Below are 17782 nucleotides of genomic sequence, written 5' to 3'. Positions count from 1 at the left end.
AAAAAAGGACCAAGATCTCTCATGGGCATTGATGCAAAACTCCTGAACACATTAGCAAAATATAAGCAAATGAAATCCCACAATATATAAAAATAATTATACACCACAACCAAGTGGGATTTATATCAGATATGCAAGGGTGGTTCAACATTCAAAAGTCAATTCAGGTAATTCATCACATCAACAGACTAAAAAAGAAAAAAAAAGACATGATCATATCAATAGACAAAGAAAAAGTATTTGACAAAATCCAACACTCATTCATGATCAAAATTCTTAACAAACTAGAAACAGAGGAGAACGTCCTCAACTTGATAAAGAACATCTATACAAAACCTACAGTTAATATCATAATTAATGGTGAGAAACTTTCTTGCTAACCTCAGGAACAAAACAAGGACGTCCCCTCTCACCATTCCTTTTCACCATCATAATGGAAGTCCTAGCTAATGCAATAAGACAAGAAAAGGACATAAAAAGTATACAGATTGAGAAGGAAGAAATAAGTGTGTTCAGAGATGACATGATTGTCTATGTAGAAATTCTGAAAGAATCAACAAATCTGTAGGTTGCTTTGGGTAGCATGGATATTTTAACAATCCTAAGTCTTTCAATCCATGAGTACAGTATATCTTTCCATTTATTTGTGTCATCTTCAATCCCTTTCATCAGTGTCTTACAGTTTTCAGGGTACAGGTCTTTCACCTCCCTGGCTAAATTTATTTCTATGTATTTTATTCTTTGTGAGGCTGCTGTAAATAGATTTCTCTTTCTGATAGATCATTATTAGTGTATAGAAATGCCACAGATTTCTGTATATTAATCTCACAGCCTGCAACTTTACTGAATTCATTTATTAGTCTAAAAGTTTTTCTGGTGGAGTCTTTAGGGTTTTCTATATATAGTATCATGTCACCTGCAAATAGTTGTGTATATATATTTTAAAGTAGCGGGATAATCCAATAATTTAGTTTTTAGGTTACCTATAGGGAAAAAAATAGAGCGATCCAGAGATAAAAGGTAGACTTTCCTGAATGTAACCTGTTCTGTAGATTTAACTTTGAAACATAAGATACCTCATTAGCCCAGTAGGCATCAGTCTCATAACTTTGAAACCATGAAAATGTTTTATATACTTAGAAAACAAAATTATATTTTTAAAAATCCCTAAAACTAAAATCAAATGAATCAACCCAACTTCATCAATTTTGTGGTTTAACCACACAGACAACTGTTCAAGTGACTTAAAATACAATAATTTGCACTTTGCTATACAGCAGAAACTAACACAACACTGAAAATCAACTACACTCCAATAAAAATTAATTTTTAAAAAATACAATAATTTGACTATCTCTTCCTAAGAAACATATATCACAGATATTTCCCTCATGGGATATATCCTAAGAACTACCAAGACATCTTAAACTGTTCGAAGTAATCATATTATTAGTAATACGATTGTTAATTATTATTCTGGAACTATTAAATGTAAGATAATGCAAATGAATGTCAACAGGGACTAAAATTTTCAGCATAAGAGAAAAGTGATACAACTATAAAATCAAAGAATTAGGTAAAAGTCTTGCAATTCTAAATTTGAACTATTTGAACTCATGTTTGCGTGCATGTTTTTAAAGAGAAGATACATATGTATTTCCTAGGCGAAATACAATGAAAAGCCCTAAAAATAACTAAACTAGTGGTTTCCAAGTAGTGGTCCTGAAATACCATCTCCCAATAAAAGAACCAGCGCTGTACGTAGGGGAAAATGGCTGACTCCAAGTAGAGGATAGATATAAAATATATACAATGAGCTGGGAACATCTTAACAGAAACAAAGAAACTATCAAGGACTACTGAAGCTGTGTCAATACAGGCAGGATATAATTGGACTTCATCAAAATTAAAGAATATCTTTAAAGACACCACAGGGACTTCCCTGGCAGTCCAGTGGTTAAGACTCCGTGCTTCCACTGCAGGGGGCATGGGTTCGATCCCTGGTCGGGGAACTAAGATCCCGCATGCTGCACGGTGCAGAAAAAAAAAAAAAAAAAAGACTCCACAAAGAAAATGAAAAGGCAAGTCACATACTGGGAAATACACATATCCTGCAAATGACTGGTGGTATTCAGAACATATAAGAGCCACAATTCTGTAATAAGACAAACAGCCCAACTTATAAGCAAAAGACATAAACAGACACTTCACAAAAAAATTATAAAAGGCCAATAAACACATGAAAAGATGCTCAACATCACTAATCATCAAGAAATGAAAATTAAGGGACCTCCCTGGAGGCTCAGTGGTTACGAATCTGCCCAGGAAGATCCCACATGCCATGGAGCAACTAAGCCCATGAGCCACAACTACTGAGCCTGCGCTCTAGAGCCCATAAGCCACAACTACTGAGCCTGCACGCCACAACTACTGAAGCCCTTGCGTCTAGAGCCCTGCTCAGCAACAAGAGAAGCCACCGCAATGAGAAGCCACCGCAATGAGAAGCCCGCACACCGCAACGAACAGTAGCCCCTGCTCGCCGCAACTAGAGAAAGCCTGCACGCAGCAACAAAGACCCAACGCAGCCAAAAATAAATTAATTAAAAAAAAAAAGGAAATGCAAATTAAAACCACTATATACCCAGTAGAGCAATGCCAAGTGTTGGCAAGAATGTAGAGCAACTGAAACTCTCATACACTGTGGGTTGAGGATGTAAAATGGAATAACCACTAGGGAAAACTACTTGGCAGTTTCTTATAAAGCTAAGACACATAACATACACATAACATATGACTCAGCAGTTCCACCTCTAGGTATTTACCCACAGAAAACTATGTCCACACAAAGACTTGTACACAAATGTTCATAGCAGCTTTATTCATAATAGCCAAAATAACCAGAAAACCATATGGCCAATAGGCATAATAACCAGAAAACAACTCTAATGTCCATCAACTGGGGAATGGATAAACAAATTTTGACATATCCATATAATAAAACAGTAACCCACAATAAAACAAACTGTTGACACATACTACAACATGGCTGCATTTCAAAAGTATTGTGCTAAAAGAACCGAGACCCAAGAATATATAATATCTGATTCCATTATAGTGACAGATCAGAGGTTGTCAGGAGCCTGGTTTGAGAGGGGACTGACTCTAAAAAGACATGAAGATATGTTCTGGGTGATGGAAATGTTATGTATCTTCATTGTGGTGGTGGTTATACAGGTGTGTACATTTGTCAAGACTCAAATGGTACACTTAAAATGAACACATTTTATAAAGTAAACTTTTAAACAGAGCTCAGGATCTAATACAAAGACCTCCCACAAGCTAAGGAAGGGACATTTGAGGGAAAAGAAAAAAAAAAAGAAAAATAGTGGTACTGGATTAGAGTTAAGAGACATCAATAAGAACTCATGTTTAGCTCAATACAGATAAAGACGGTTGCTTGTAATACTTATAGATATATGCATATACACCAATTAGTATACACTCATATTATTTCATTGCTCTGTCAGCTGAGAGGGCCTAAAAAAAAACAGCACCCCAGTAGGAACAAGCACACCTAGTACCAGATCTCAGCTCGCTCTCTCTCTCTCTCTCTCTCTCCCCCGCCCTCTCCCTCTCTCTCTCTCCCCTAGCCATCAGAGAAAAAGTCCGTGCTACCCATACAAAGAGGTCCACATAGAAACTGAGGCCTCCAGCTGACTTCCAGCATCAACAACCAGACATGAGAGTGAAAAAATCTTCAAATGATTCCTGCCTCCAGCATCCTAATACTTTAGCTGAGGTTCCAGACATAAAGGAAGAGATAAGCCATGCCTACTGTGCCCTTTCTGATTTCCTGACAGAATCCATGAACAAAATAAATGGCTGTTATACGCCAAGGTTTGGCAACTGGAACTCCTTTTAATATTATCAAAAAATATTATGTATTTGCAGATCATACAAGGGTAAAGACATTTTTTATATAAAATGAACATTTTAATCTACATTTAAAAATCACAGTAATCAATCATGTACTATATATACATTATCAAATTCCTACCAGGTAGTATATATTGTATCTCCACTTATACCCTTCCCCTTCTCTTCTAAACCTTTTCCTTTGAAATGGGTAAACAACACTCCTCTGTTCTACTTAATCCTATACTCATTCTCAAATTTTTAATTTGGTGACTCTCTACTCTTGCTGTTTTACATTTACTGTGTTTTATTCTTTCCAAAGAATTTTCACATGTACGTCCTCACTTGGTTCTCACTATAACTTGTGACATACTGGTGCAAGAGACTTACTCAGGATAGTTATAAAACTGTTAATAAGGCCTTCTAAGTTAAAGTCCTCCATTGCATGAGTCAGCTTTTTATAACACATATAGTCCTATCTCCTTCCTTATCAGTGAAACTTTTTCCTCATCTAGCCAAAAATATCAAGATGTAGAAAAAGAACAAGGGAATTTTTTTAGGTGGTGGGGGGAGGGAAATGAGGGACAGGAATAGAACTGGGTAGGGGACTACAAAGCAAAGCTAATAATTATGTATACATTCTGGGAGGTACAGTTCCCAGAGACAGAAAGCTTTATGCTAGAAATTAGTTCTCAATTCAGAAAACCAGAGAACCAAGCACTAAGGGTAGGTCAAAATCAACTGTAGTGTGCAAAGTCAACATCAATGGTAGCCTATAAAATATCTGAAAGAGGCTGGAAGTTGGATAATCAACTTACGATTCAGCTAAAGACTGAGATCTGAAAAAGTAATTTGCATAGCAGTCATTTTAAATAGATCCAGAGTGGAGGTGAGGATAAATATCAAGTCTAAATAGATTCTCTGAAGATAAGTCATCAGGTTGAGGTGGGGTAGGAAATGATAAAAATGACCTTTGAAAAAATACTGGACAAGGAAAAGGGAACATCATTCTGAAGTCTCAAAAGAAAAACTTCTGAAAATGACTTATTATTGGAACCAGAGAAGGTCATTAAAATGATTAAGAAAAAATATTTTAAAATATATTACACAGATCAGTTGAAACATTATTCCAATGGTTTTAATTTCATATATGAGAAAGCAGATTGACAAAAAAGATTAAGACATTAAAAACAAAGATCATGAAAAATACCGGAGATGGATGGTGGTAAAGATTGCATAACAATGTAAATATACTTAATGCCACAGAACTGTACACTTAAAAATGTTTAAAATGGTAAATGTATAATGTATTTTATAACTTAAAAAAGAAAAAAATGTTTTAAAAGATCAATTCATACAAATAAACTCAGACCATTGCCCATCTGCTCTAAGGTAAGATTTCAGGTGAGCAAGAGATGCTCACAGTGCACCTCTAAATCCTAAACTATTAGATATCCTCCCACAATGATGAATTATTTTATACTTTCTTGAATGTGGCCACAAAGCTTCTCTTAAGAGACAGAGATCCCCTATAGCACATGCATGCCCTAATCATCAACAAATGCTTGAATGTTCCTCCTGACTCTATATTCACAGGTCTAATTTTGCTTTCAAAGCTATTTTAATTGTGTGCTCGAATTATGTAAAATAACAAGTCTCTGTTATAGAAGAAGAAAACACAATTCAATGACTGCATTTGAAAAGTTCCACAGACTGGTGAGAAGTATCCAGTACCATAAAAATATGTTTATTATTTCATAACTGTTCTAAAATAACATATTAGTGTCTGTGCAAATACAGAAAACAGTGCCAAAAGTTAGTAGTCTGTGATGCTATGAGTCTAGCGTACAAAAGGGGCCTTTCCATCTTAGTTAATAGCATGGAAAGCCTGTAGTTAGGCTTAACACCTCCCCTCCACTCATTCTTTTGGTCATCAAATCTTACTGACAATACCTCAAATTAGCCTCTCACCATGTTAAATTCAGTTCCATTATGTTAAGCATGGTTCTGATCACCTAGACCAAACAACATGTCCAAAATATTGCCAATGCAACATATGACCAACATAAAAAATTATTAACAAGATATTTGACTTTCTTTTTTTCATACTAAGTCCTTGAAATTCAGTATGTATTTTATACTTACAGCACATCTCAATTCAGACTAGCTACACTTCAAGTGCTCAACAGCCCCACTGGACAGCGCAGACCTGAGACCATCAGGAGTTCTCAACAATGGCTGCACATCAGAATCACTTTTCATTTATTCAGTAAGTGAACTTACTAGTTCCAGGGTCTGGAGATGAATTGGTAAACAAGATAGATCTCTTCAGCCCTCATCTCACATACACATGCCGTTAATTCTTTCACTCTAGGTGCACAGCTTCACAGGTTCTCAAACACACAAGTCCTTTAAAATATTGTTATTGTGTTGGTTTTCTTCCTCTTCCTAGACTCTCACCCATTCCCTCCTTCATCCCATCTATCCTTCAATATCCAGTGCAAATGTCATTTTCCTCTGGTTCCCCAGGCAGTTACTTATTCCCTCCATTGTGAGCTTTGCTCTTCTCTCTCTGACATACTACCACAGTCTATAGCATTACAGTTTACCTATTTATGAATTGGTCTCTCCACAAGTTCAGGGTTTATCAACCTCAGACACATTGGAGTTGAGGCCAATAGCAGAGAAACGGTGGGATTAGTTTGCAGAAAATCACACACATCCTATCTTAGCCATGCTATGTTATCTATGCGATACTTGCCCCTACATAAACTACATCTGATTTTCCCATAGAAATTCATTATGTGAAGATCAAGAGTCACACATGTTACAATAGGGAATGTACCACAGAAATGATCAGCACCTGTTTTCGTGCCAGATATAGCACTCAAAATAATTAATACCTGCTATCCTAACTTATTAACAGTTTTCTCTAAGTTTGGATAGTGAATTCCCTAAAACCTGACTACTCTTGAATCTTGAGACTTTATCCCTTAGGTGTGCATGAAGTTAAGTGCCTTTGAGGACTATCTCATCTAAGGAAAGCAAGAACCAGGATTTAAATGTCTTAACAAAATACCAACTTTGCTGTCTACTAAAACGATATGCTGAACATATAAACCTTTACAATCAACAACTACTTACACTTAGATATCTGTTAAAAACCTCAATCTCCAATGCCGATATTCATCTCCTATTAAGAGCCTAAAACCAATTTATATTTGAGAAAAAAGGCTAAGAGCTATTCTAATACCATTTATTAGGCTGTCACATTGGAAGAGTCAGTCATGATACTTGTTTTACATATATTTTCTTCACAGCAACACAATAATATAGCTATCATCTCCATTTTACAGATAAAGAAACTGACAGTAGCATTAAATAATTCCTAAAGTAACGTGTTCAGAATATGAATTCCAGATGTCTGCCCTTTACATTAAGTACAATCTACCTAGTGGTATGCTGGAGCCAGTTCACACTGACACACAAGAGCTAACTGTTAAATTTTTAGGAACTGCACAAGCTGTAACTAAAAATTAAATCATAAAAACAATTAAATAAGTAATATTAAAACCAACAGTACTAATTATTCAAAACTCACTTCCCAAATATTTCAGTACACTTTACTCTTGTGGTTAATTACATTTATTGTGTGTGTGTATTCCCACACTTCCCAACTCTGTATTCAGTGATACCATTTTAGTAGCCTGAAACTGACCATGATGGGAGTATTTACACCAAAGAAATTGGTAAATCCTACAAAGTATGGCTTTCTTTTTTTCTGAGTGGTTGTTAAACATATACCAGCAAACCATGGAGTCCATTCATTATTCTGAAATAAAAAGTTATTTCAAAATGCAATACACATGCTCAGCCCCTACCCAGAAATTCTAATTCAGTAGATTAAGGGTAAAGTACCTGCGTGTGTATTTTGAAAAAGACCATTTCTCCTCCAAAAGGATTTTGATACATACCGCCAGCTGAGAACTACCATTTGAGATTTCTAAAACGGTTTTACGTATCATATCAGACATTAGGAAGCTACATACTTAAGACTGCATTACTTTAAGTCCCCAAAGATGTTTACAAACTATAATATAAAACTGTGACACAGCTTTTTTTCAAGGATCAAAATAGCCAAAAGAAAGCTTCTATATATCGAAAATTATCAAAGAGGTTGCTGCTTATACAATTCAGTAACTTTCGTAAAAAGGCTATAATGAGACAACTAGATATCCATATGCAAAAGAATGAGGTTGGACCCTTACCTCACACCATAAATAAAAATTAACTCAAAATGGATCAAAGATTTAAATGTAAGAGCTAAAGCTCTAAGATTCTTTGAAGAAAACACAGGCATAAATCTTTGACCTTGAATTAGACAAAAGTTTCTTAAATGTGACACCAAAAGCACAACAAAAATATAGATAAATTGGATTTCATCAAATTAAAAACATTTTTTAAAGGACACCATCAAGAACATGAAAAGACAACCCACAGAATAGAGAAAATTTTTGCAAATCATATGTATAAGGGACTTGGATCCAAAATACATAAAGAATTCTTACAAATCAACAATAAAAAGACAACCCAATCTAAAAATGGACAAAGGATCTGAATAGACATTTCTCCAAAGAACATATACAAATGGCCAATAAGCACACAAGAAGATGTTCAACATCACTAGCAATCAGAGAAATGCAAGTCAAAACTACAATGAGATTACCGATAGGTATAATCAAAAAATTAGATTAACAGCAAATTCTGGCAAAGATGTGGAGTATTGGAAATCTCACACACTGATGTAAAGAATTTAAAATGGTGCAGCTGCTTTGGAAAACATCCTAGCAGTTCCTCAAAAGGCTAAACATAGTTACCACATGACTGAGCAATCCCACTCCCAGATATAAACTCAAGAGAAATAAAAACATATGGCCACACAAAAACTTGTATACAAATGTTCATAGCAGCATTATTCACAACAGCCAAAACATGGAAACAACCCCAACATTCATCGACTGATGAATGGATAAAAAGAATGTGATATCTCAATACAATGGAATATTATTTGGCAAAAACAAGAAGTGAAATACTGATACATCCCCTAATCTTTCACAAACCTTGAAAACACTATGCTAAGTGAAAGAAACTAGTGACCAAAAAACTCACATATTGTATGACTCGATTTATATAAATATCCAGAATAGGCAAATTTACAGTGACAGTAACTGGAATAGTGTTTGCCCAGGGCTGGTGGTCAACTGAGGGGCTAGGGAAATGACTGCTAAAGGTTATGGGTATTCTTTCTGGGGTGATGAAATTGTTCTAAAATAGACTGTGGTGATGGATACATGACTGAGTATGTGAAAAGCTGCCCAAGTGTACACTTTAAATGGATGAACTGTATCTCAATAAATTCATTGCAAATGCACACACAAGAGCACGATAAATTTCTTTTAAAAAAAAATTAGATCTGGGAAATTTCCATTCCTGACAAACATCTATGTTTTCTTTTAATCAATAAACTACATCATAAATTGTGCTTCTCTTTTGGTTTCACCACTAAATTCTGTGATCATATGTGCTTTCTAGTTCAGTTTCTGTCACCACCATGCCTTGCCTTCACTGTTTTAATTTAAAAGTGTTGTACTGCAAGGCACTTCAACTCTTCTTGGAAGCAAGCAGGAAATGATGGCTGGCTGAATTCCAAAAACTTAAGAATACATTTAAATACTCATGATGTCCACCATGGCACAGAAACCCTATGAAGTTCAGCTTGAGCTCTGCCAACCAGATCCCTTCATTTTAACTACCACCAAGAACTAAAACGGTAAGAATTATGTTTTTCCAGAGGACTTTTTCCCTCTAAATTACATTATCCATATAGAACACTGTAATGCAATATTACACATTTACCATATATTTAGCACACAAGATAATATTTAAAATAGAACATAAATAATAAATCACTACTGAAATTTAACTTTGTTTGGGGAAATTCATTCCTACCCTAACAGGTGAGGATGACTCCTCTGTATTTCGTTTCTGGGACTCAGTGTCCACATCTTGGCGCTTGTTCTTCATTCTTTCTCTAAGATCCCCTGTAGGTCTTTCTGGTGACCTTTGAACCAAAAAACAAAAACAAAACAAAAAACAAAACAAAACAACAAAAATCTATATTTATATAACATTTTATAAGAATATATTTACAGAAATAACCTCACAAATCTCAAAATAGTTTTTCTACTATCCATGGCTCCTAAAGTTCAGAAAAACAATTAATAAATTTCAGTTTATATATTAATATATAAAAAAATATAAGCATCACTTACAAGTTTTCTCCCAATACCAACCAAAATGCATACACTAAAACTCCATGGGGTGGCAGGTACTGGTGATATTAATAAGAAACTATACGTGAGTTGAGAGAAAGGAATTTGTAATTAATAGCTTAATTTGTTTTCCTATGAATCACATAAATATATTAGTTATATTTGAAAGCAAAAAGTAGGAAGGTAAAGTTTTAAACCACAGCACTGCAAAATTAATCTAGAAACAACAGTATTATCATATACATGTATACGGTTGGATGCAACATCAACAACTGTGAAAATATTTTATGCATCTCAAGAATGAAAGCAAATGTTATTCTTACAATTCTTCTTAAATTTGAAATTATTTCAGAGTAGAAAGTAGTTGAAAAATTCAAAGCAAGATTTTCAACAGTGAGTTTATACTCTGCTTTTATACTCTTGTTTTTAATTAAGGAAAAATATACATATTTATATTTAACACTGGTAAAGCTTCATAATTTATATTAGCAATTTGACAAATGGATGTTCAATTATTTTCACACCATCACTAAGTGAGAAAAATAAAGCAGAGGTAGAAAACACACTGCCTTTATAGACTATTCCTAGAGCACCATTAAAAGAGGGCAACAGTTGTTAAGGAATGATATGTCCCTCTTTAGCCACCAAAAAAAAATGTGTATGTTTTTAAAAAATATAAACAGATTACAAAAATATTGACATCTATTTCAAGTAATAGCTGTTCAATCAAATCGAGTCCTTTATCAATCATTAATACAAATCACATGATTAGTGAAAAAATAATTTCAGTCAATTCACTTTAAAGGAGCTCATTAACATTTACATGCACATTTTATAAATCTATATTAAATGTTTTAACAGTTAAAGCTGAACTGGTAAATGGATCTTATTAAGGACAAGCATTTAAATGCTTTAAATTATAATTATGATGCACATGTAAATTTTATGTGCCCTAGTTTCCTTTAAATAATAAGACAGTGTATTATAAACTTGTTTCTATCCTAAACAGTACCTAACAGAATGCTCTACATACAGTGAATGCTCAGTGACTTAAATGATTTGTGACTAAGTAAGCATTTCTGAAATACATTACTTTTCTTTCCATCTCTGAATCACATTATGAAATATATTTTTCTTCCTTATAAAAAAAAGGGAAAATACACAAATACAAAGGAAGTTATTGGGGAAAAAATGCACAAAATAGCAAAATTATAACAAAAAATCCTTTATTCTAAATCTAGTAATGACACTATTTTTTTCCATTTTAGACAAATTTCTCTGCCCATTTGCCGCACAACCATCTCTTGTATAAAAATTTTGAGTATGTTAATGTCACAGATGAAGTAAAGCATGTATTAAAAGTACAGTAATAATATAAGCAAAACATTAAAATTATTGAAACAGTTTCCCCAGGTATGTGTTTGTTTATACAGGTATTAAACTTATAAAGACTAACTTTCCCACATTGACAGAAGGGACAGATGACAATCTAAATACAAATAAAACAGAGTACTCAGCATCACAAATAACCTAAAAATGTACAACATTTAAGTGAACAGAAAGTCAGCTAATGTTAAGGTTTTGAATTTTAAGTTCTGTTAAACTTCAAAATCCATACACATACACAAAAATTCACCCAATTAAAAAGGAAATCTCCAAATGCTAATGTTCAGTTTTTACACTGTCACTGAAGCCAAAGCAATCAGCACATTCAATTTTAGGACTAGGTAAATCAGTTGTTTACCAATCAAGTTTAAACTGCTTTTGTGACAATCTTTATGTATGTTACATCTTTAAACACCATAGCAAAATCATCATGAGGGAGCCAAAAGAAAAATAAAAGATTTTTGTTAGGAAAGTCTAATTTAGCCTTGCCTTTATTAAAGGAAAAATGATATTCTAAATAGGTAGTACATTTATCCACATATAAATACATACTTTCATTTACCTCAATATATTGTGATAAGAGATTTGGCAAATGCATTTTAACCTACAGAGCTTGCATTAGATTATCTTTTGTAATTACGATTTGAATTTAGAACATCTTAAAAAGCTAAAATTATACTTATTTAAATTCTACTATTTTAAGAGTTGAATGTAGTCTCTCCTCACTAAAAGCAAATCCATGAAATTCTGCCGTCTTAAACAGCACTTTAATACATAATTGCGGGGCAGGGCACGAAAGTAAGCCATACATATATTACAAAAACAAATTTTTGAGCAAATTAATTTTAAAGCAAACATCTCTATTAATCTTGAAATTAACAACTAAAAAGATCCTGTCGATCTTTGCTATTGATAAGACTACCACCAAAATAGAAAATCTGACCAAACATATGGTAGTATTTCAGATTTTTATACTAGATAAATTACAAAAGCCATCTTCTAATAGTATATGAACAATTCAAAGTTCTCAATTTACCTTCTATAATTGCTGCTATAACCTTTACCACGGGGTGAAGGGCCATGTACGAATCTACATGTGTTTCCATAGAGGCAGTTGCCAGTCTTCAGCCAGTTACGGCACTGTGTCTAAGAGACAGATATTACTATGTAAATTTCATATTTAGTCATATTTATTTCTGGAAAAAAAGATGCTAGTGGGACAAAATTTAAATAAATGCTATCAAAATTCCAACTAACCTGAGATATATTACTCCCCAAATAATAAAAACATCAAAAAAAAAAAAAAGCCCATAAACCCTAATGCCCATCTCACTCCTTTTTTATGAAACACATTTTAAAAAATTTACTAAACCAATATTCCTACAATACAACAACCTATTCACTTTTGTGATATAAATAAGAAGTTGAAGTACAGGAATTCAAGAGAACCCCTGTGACTGTACTAGTGACAACTCACCTCTGCTGTACTGCCAGTGCTGGGTCCAAGCCTCTCAAATACACTGGGTCTTCGGGATGTGCTATCAGATATGGTCTTGGTATTTTCCACTGTGACCTTCCTTCTAATTTTTGACATTTTGTACTACTTTAACCAAAAAAGAAAGAGGCAAACTGTAAAATTCTTCAGTTTTAAATAACTGAGCCAATAACTTACAAGTAGATAAAATGGTAGATAAGATAACACTGCAAAATTACAGGGGATTTTTCTCAGAAGAAAAAAGCCATAGGAGAGGTCACAAGTAAACAGAGGTAAACAGAAACTATCTTCTAAGACATACCTTATTAGTGAATTTAGAACAATTTTGAATCTTTTGCCTAGAATTTTACCTCTTCTACAGAGTGAGTAAGATTCTACTCACACAGTTAAGTTTCCATAGTACATTCAATTTCAGAAAACACACTATAAAATGTTTAGTTTCTAAGTTCCTTATAAAAGTTGTTTCAAAATTTAATAACTGTCTTTTAAAGAAAGTTATGCTATCATTCTCCATCAACTAGTTAATGGTTAAAGAAAGCTTTGCCAAAAATAAAATCAGGTAAGAATTTTAGTCAGAGTAGAAATTATGTTTTACACAGTTTAAGTGATAACATCAGCTATGTCCCAAAAATCAGCTTGGGAGAAAAATACTATTTAAATATCTTCTTTGTCTTACAGAAGCCAAAGAAGAACAGCATAATCAGGAAATTTATTTTGCAATAATACAAAAAACAAAACCCTCAATGTTGATAAGTGACCTTCTTTCAAAATATGACAGGCTGTAGAACTAGAAAAAGTGAAGATGTTTTGATAATCTATACTGCACTGAATTGACATAAAAGTCAAAGATGCTAAAAGAAATAAACAGGCTATTTACCATTATTATTAACAAGAAAAGAAAGATGAATTATAAAAATATTTTACAAAAGTAAATAAAACATTAGAAACTAAAATATACAATCAGGTGATTCAACTAGAAATGAAAATATCAGATAACAGCACTATGATATATGTTAGAAAACAATGTTAAATTCTAGACCTAGAATAATCTAGAGAGTACACTACTGTGAGAAGTGGGTAGGAACTGCCTAAGAGAAAGAAAAAGGAACTAAACCGTATCACACTTTATACACTAAATATTAGTTGAAATTTTGTTAGTAGTCAAAAGTTACTAGAATGAATGATGTCAACTAAAGAAGTAAAAGTTCCATTTGGTAAAGAACTGGTCTCTATAAAGTTCACAAATGCTCTTTAATGCGGTTTCAAAGTAAGGTCCTATCACTTAAAAGGAAATTAAATCATGGTAGTACAGAATCAAAACTTAAAAAAAAAAAATTACAATGTTTGGTCCAGTTAGATACTTCTTGTCAAGTCACACTTTGAAAAGGTCCAAAGAATATGGACATTTGACAAATTAACAGGTAATGAACCAAAAGGAAAATATGATATGATATAATATGGTAGTTTTAAATTGGAAAAATTTATATTCTTATTTTCTAATATACAATGTAATCATTAATTACGATTACAATCAATTTTTAGTGATTCAAAAAAGGTAACTTGAAAGTAATTACAAATTTTAAAAAATTACAGTGTCACATAAGTGGACAAGAATTTGTGCAACATAAAATCACTTATGTATCAACTGTTCATCAAGTAAGGAACTATGAGGTCCACCCTCCACACTATAGTGAGTATTGCAAGATAATCTTTGATTTAACTTTTCTTGAGCTTATTCTCAGCCCAAATGTGAATTTATAAAGGAAAAGTTGGTAAATTCCACATGTACATTTGACTTACTGAACATAAATAAAAGCCAAGATAAGCGATAAGTGGAGCTGAGAAAGATCTAGAAGACGTAGAGCTTTGATTAACTGAGAAAAACACTTTTTTATAATTTATAAGTAAGATTCGATAAGAAGTAAACATGTAACAAAATGTATGGAAAAAGTTAGAACAAAAACAAATTTTTAAAGTCTCATTATCTGTTACTATAAAAACATACAGGTGTACATTGAAATCCTCATTCATTAATTCAACTTTAAAAACATTTATTAATAAACTTAAAAATGAATGTGTTCTAAAAGTTTCTTATTAGTTATTATTAGTTATCTACAACTTGGGAAACAGGCACACCATCCCACCACACTGCATCAAGACAAGTAACCCTAAGCTTACACTTTTCCTTCCACTATCAGTGGAAATGGTCTGCCCCCAAAATCTCTATCTCCAACATGCCCCTACTCCAAACACACCCTCCCTCCTCCAAAAAAAATCAACAGTAGTGTTTTGCACAACTGGGGTAACAAGCTATTTATTATTATACTTGAAACACTGGTCATATCTCTTTTCTTGTCTTTCTGAGGGCTCCAGGTATTATTAACTCTACGGTTTCTCTTCCCCACCTATAATCTGTTGCTTGAATCAGCACTCCTCTCCTCCTCTGACCTACTGCTGGAAAGCAGGGTCTCACAGCTTCTCTCCCATCCTAGATCCCTAACATAAGCTTTGAAGACTTCAAAGGGTTTGGACTGCGACAGACAATCAAGTGAGGACTAATGATCCAATCTTATCCCTTTACTTGTATTCTTGACACTAAAAAAGTTCCTTCCAACAGAGACAAGGTAGCTCTTACAGATGACATCAAGAACTACAAGATTCACCTACATAGTGATTATCCCAGGAGTTTTACTTCTGCTACTGTTGAGTCTTCCAACTCAGGGAAGAACAGCAATGAAGTAAAGACGTATTCTCTTTTCTCAGAGAGTCCAACTGTGTCAGACCTTGGCCTAAAATGACACTGAGTTTGAGGACCAGGTCTAGGTTACAGGGAGGTCCTAGACAGGAAAAAAGAAGAAAGAAAAGAAACCCTGAGGCAATAAAAGAAAAAGTAGAAATTGAACTTTTCTAATTGACAGAAACAGAAATTCTTCTGATCATCTATCTAGGAACTTCTATCAGTAGTCAACAAATTATCTAAATATTATTATGAAACATTTATGATTTTTGCACAGATAAAATGCCTTATGCCTGCAAATACAAAATATAATATTTTAAATCCCATTTTTCTAAATATATACACATAACCTACAGTACACGAGGAAAACATTTGCTCATATATATTAATTTAAAACTATGTTACCATCTAATATGATGATTAGAATTTTCACTCTAAAAATTTGGGCCCAAAGAGAAAGATAAACCACAAAAGAATAAAATGTAGATTTGAATGAGAGGAGGAAAACTGTTTCAAATTAATATCTGAACAGACTTCAATAAGAAGTAAATGCTTCAAAATATATGAGAAAAATTAGAAACAATAAGAAAAAATATAAATATTAAAGTCTTCCCTATCTCAGAGACTTTGAAGGCTTTCCCTCAGTTTTCAATTTATTCTTTAGTTTTAAGTAACCATCACACTCCCACTCACATTATGTCTTTCCCAAACACGAGCATTATTAGCAAAGCCAGAGTGACAGTGGTAAAAGTCTGTTGAGTTATTCTCCTATTTCTCCTCTCCATTTGTAGAGTAAATAAATATCAGAAGTTTTAATATTTTTTCAACTGAAAAAGAAAATGAAGGGAATTCCCTGGCGGTTCAGCGGTTAGGACTCTGAGCTCTCACTGCCAAGGGCCCAGGTTCGATCCCTGGTCAGAGGAACTAAGATCCCACAAGCCGCGCGGCATAAAGAAAATGAAAAACATGGGACACAAAGTTTAAATCTATTAAGACACAACAAAAAGTCTTAATAAATGGGAAATGTCCTCCTTCCCCCGGAAACTTACAAATATCACAATGTACTCATAGCTTCATGCTATAAATATGACTGAGAAGGGAGAAACACAGGGGCCTCTTTTTAAATTATTTCTGAACCCTGATTACTAAAATCTTGTCAGTAAAACTTATTAGTTCTAGTATTCTCACTGCAATCCACAATTACATCTTTTTGAGTTCTCATCTTCCGGTAGCATAAATGAAAGCATAAAACACTTTAATCTGGATAAGTAGCACCATAATATTAGGAAACTGTGAAATAACTAAGCAATTAAAGCTACATAATTACTGGTACTAACTGGTAGGAGAATAAATATCCACTGGCCTCCTAAAATTAAAAGTGTTATATTAAAAATAAGACCTCTTCATATTTATATTTCTTAGTTTTGAAAGAAAAACAGTTAAGTTTATTTGTTGCATAGTGTGAGAGAATTTTTTCTTAACATATTTTAAGAAAAAAAGAACTTTCTTGAACAATCTTGCCAATTGCTTATATGTAGATAGACTAAAACAATTTCAAACTGAATTCAAAACAGAATCGTCAGCACTAAACTGACTACACAGGTGTGAGGAAGGCAATATTGTAGCATTGTGCAGAAAATACATTTTGTTAAAAAGACTATGCAGGGAGAATATCCCATGCTGGCAACTACTATAAAGTGAAATAAACAGAACTGCAACATACAAAACGACCAAAAAAAGAATAGAAGACACTTTATATATACCAACACCAGTTAACATTTCAACTGCTACTAAGTATCTGCTGAAAAAGCTCCAACTCAACTCTATATGAAAAGCAGAGTGGGGTTTGGGGGAGGTAGGAAAGACTAAAATTTACTGAAAACCAATTCTATAAATAAATGTTAAACAACTGCTTTC

General features: G+C 33.4%; 1 protein-coding gene across 9 annotated transcripts in view; it reads right to left on the bottom strand.

Moving 5' to 3' along the window:
- Positions 1-17782, bottom strand: part of ZC3H13 (zinc finger CCCH-type containing 13) — a 91457-nt gene that overhangs the window by 71982 nt on the left and 1693 nt on the right. For 6 of the 9 annotated variants that reach the window (XM_019936539.3, XM_019936543.3, XM_033843854.2 and 3 more), the window contains exons 2-4: positions 13111-13236; positions 12670-12779; positions 9925-10036 (exon numbers count right to left, since the gene is read on the bottom strand). In XM_019936539.3, coding sequence (XP_019792098.1) covers positions 9925-10036; positions 12670-12779; positions 13111-13227 — 339 coding nt within the window. In that variant the 5' untranslated portion in view covers positions 13228-13236. Of the gene's footprint in view, positions 1-9924; positions 10037-12669; positions 12780-13110; positions 13237-15795; positions 15966-17782 lie in introns of all 9 variants that reach the window. The other 3 variants (XM_019936540.3, XM_019936542.3, XM_019936548.3) reach the window with 3 other exon arrangements.

The sequence above is a fragment of the Tursiops truncatus genome, chromosome 18, assembly GCF_011762595.2.
Source record: "Tursiops truncatus isolate mTurTru1 chromosome 18, mTurTru1.mat.Y, whole genome shotgun sequence".
Taxonomy (NCBI): domain Eukaryota; kingdom Metazoa; phylum Chordata; class Mammalia; order Artiodactyla; family Delphinidae; genus Tursiops; species Tursiops truncatus.
The sequence above is the reverse complement of the archived record's forward strand: the minus strand, read 5'-3'. Positions and strand labels throughout refer to the sequence as shown.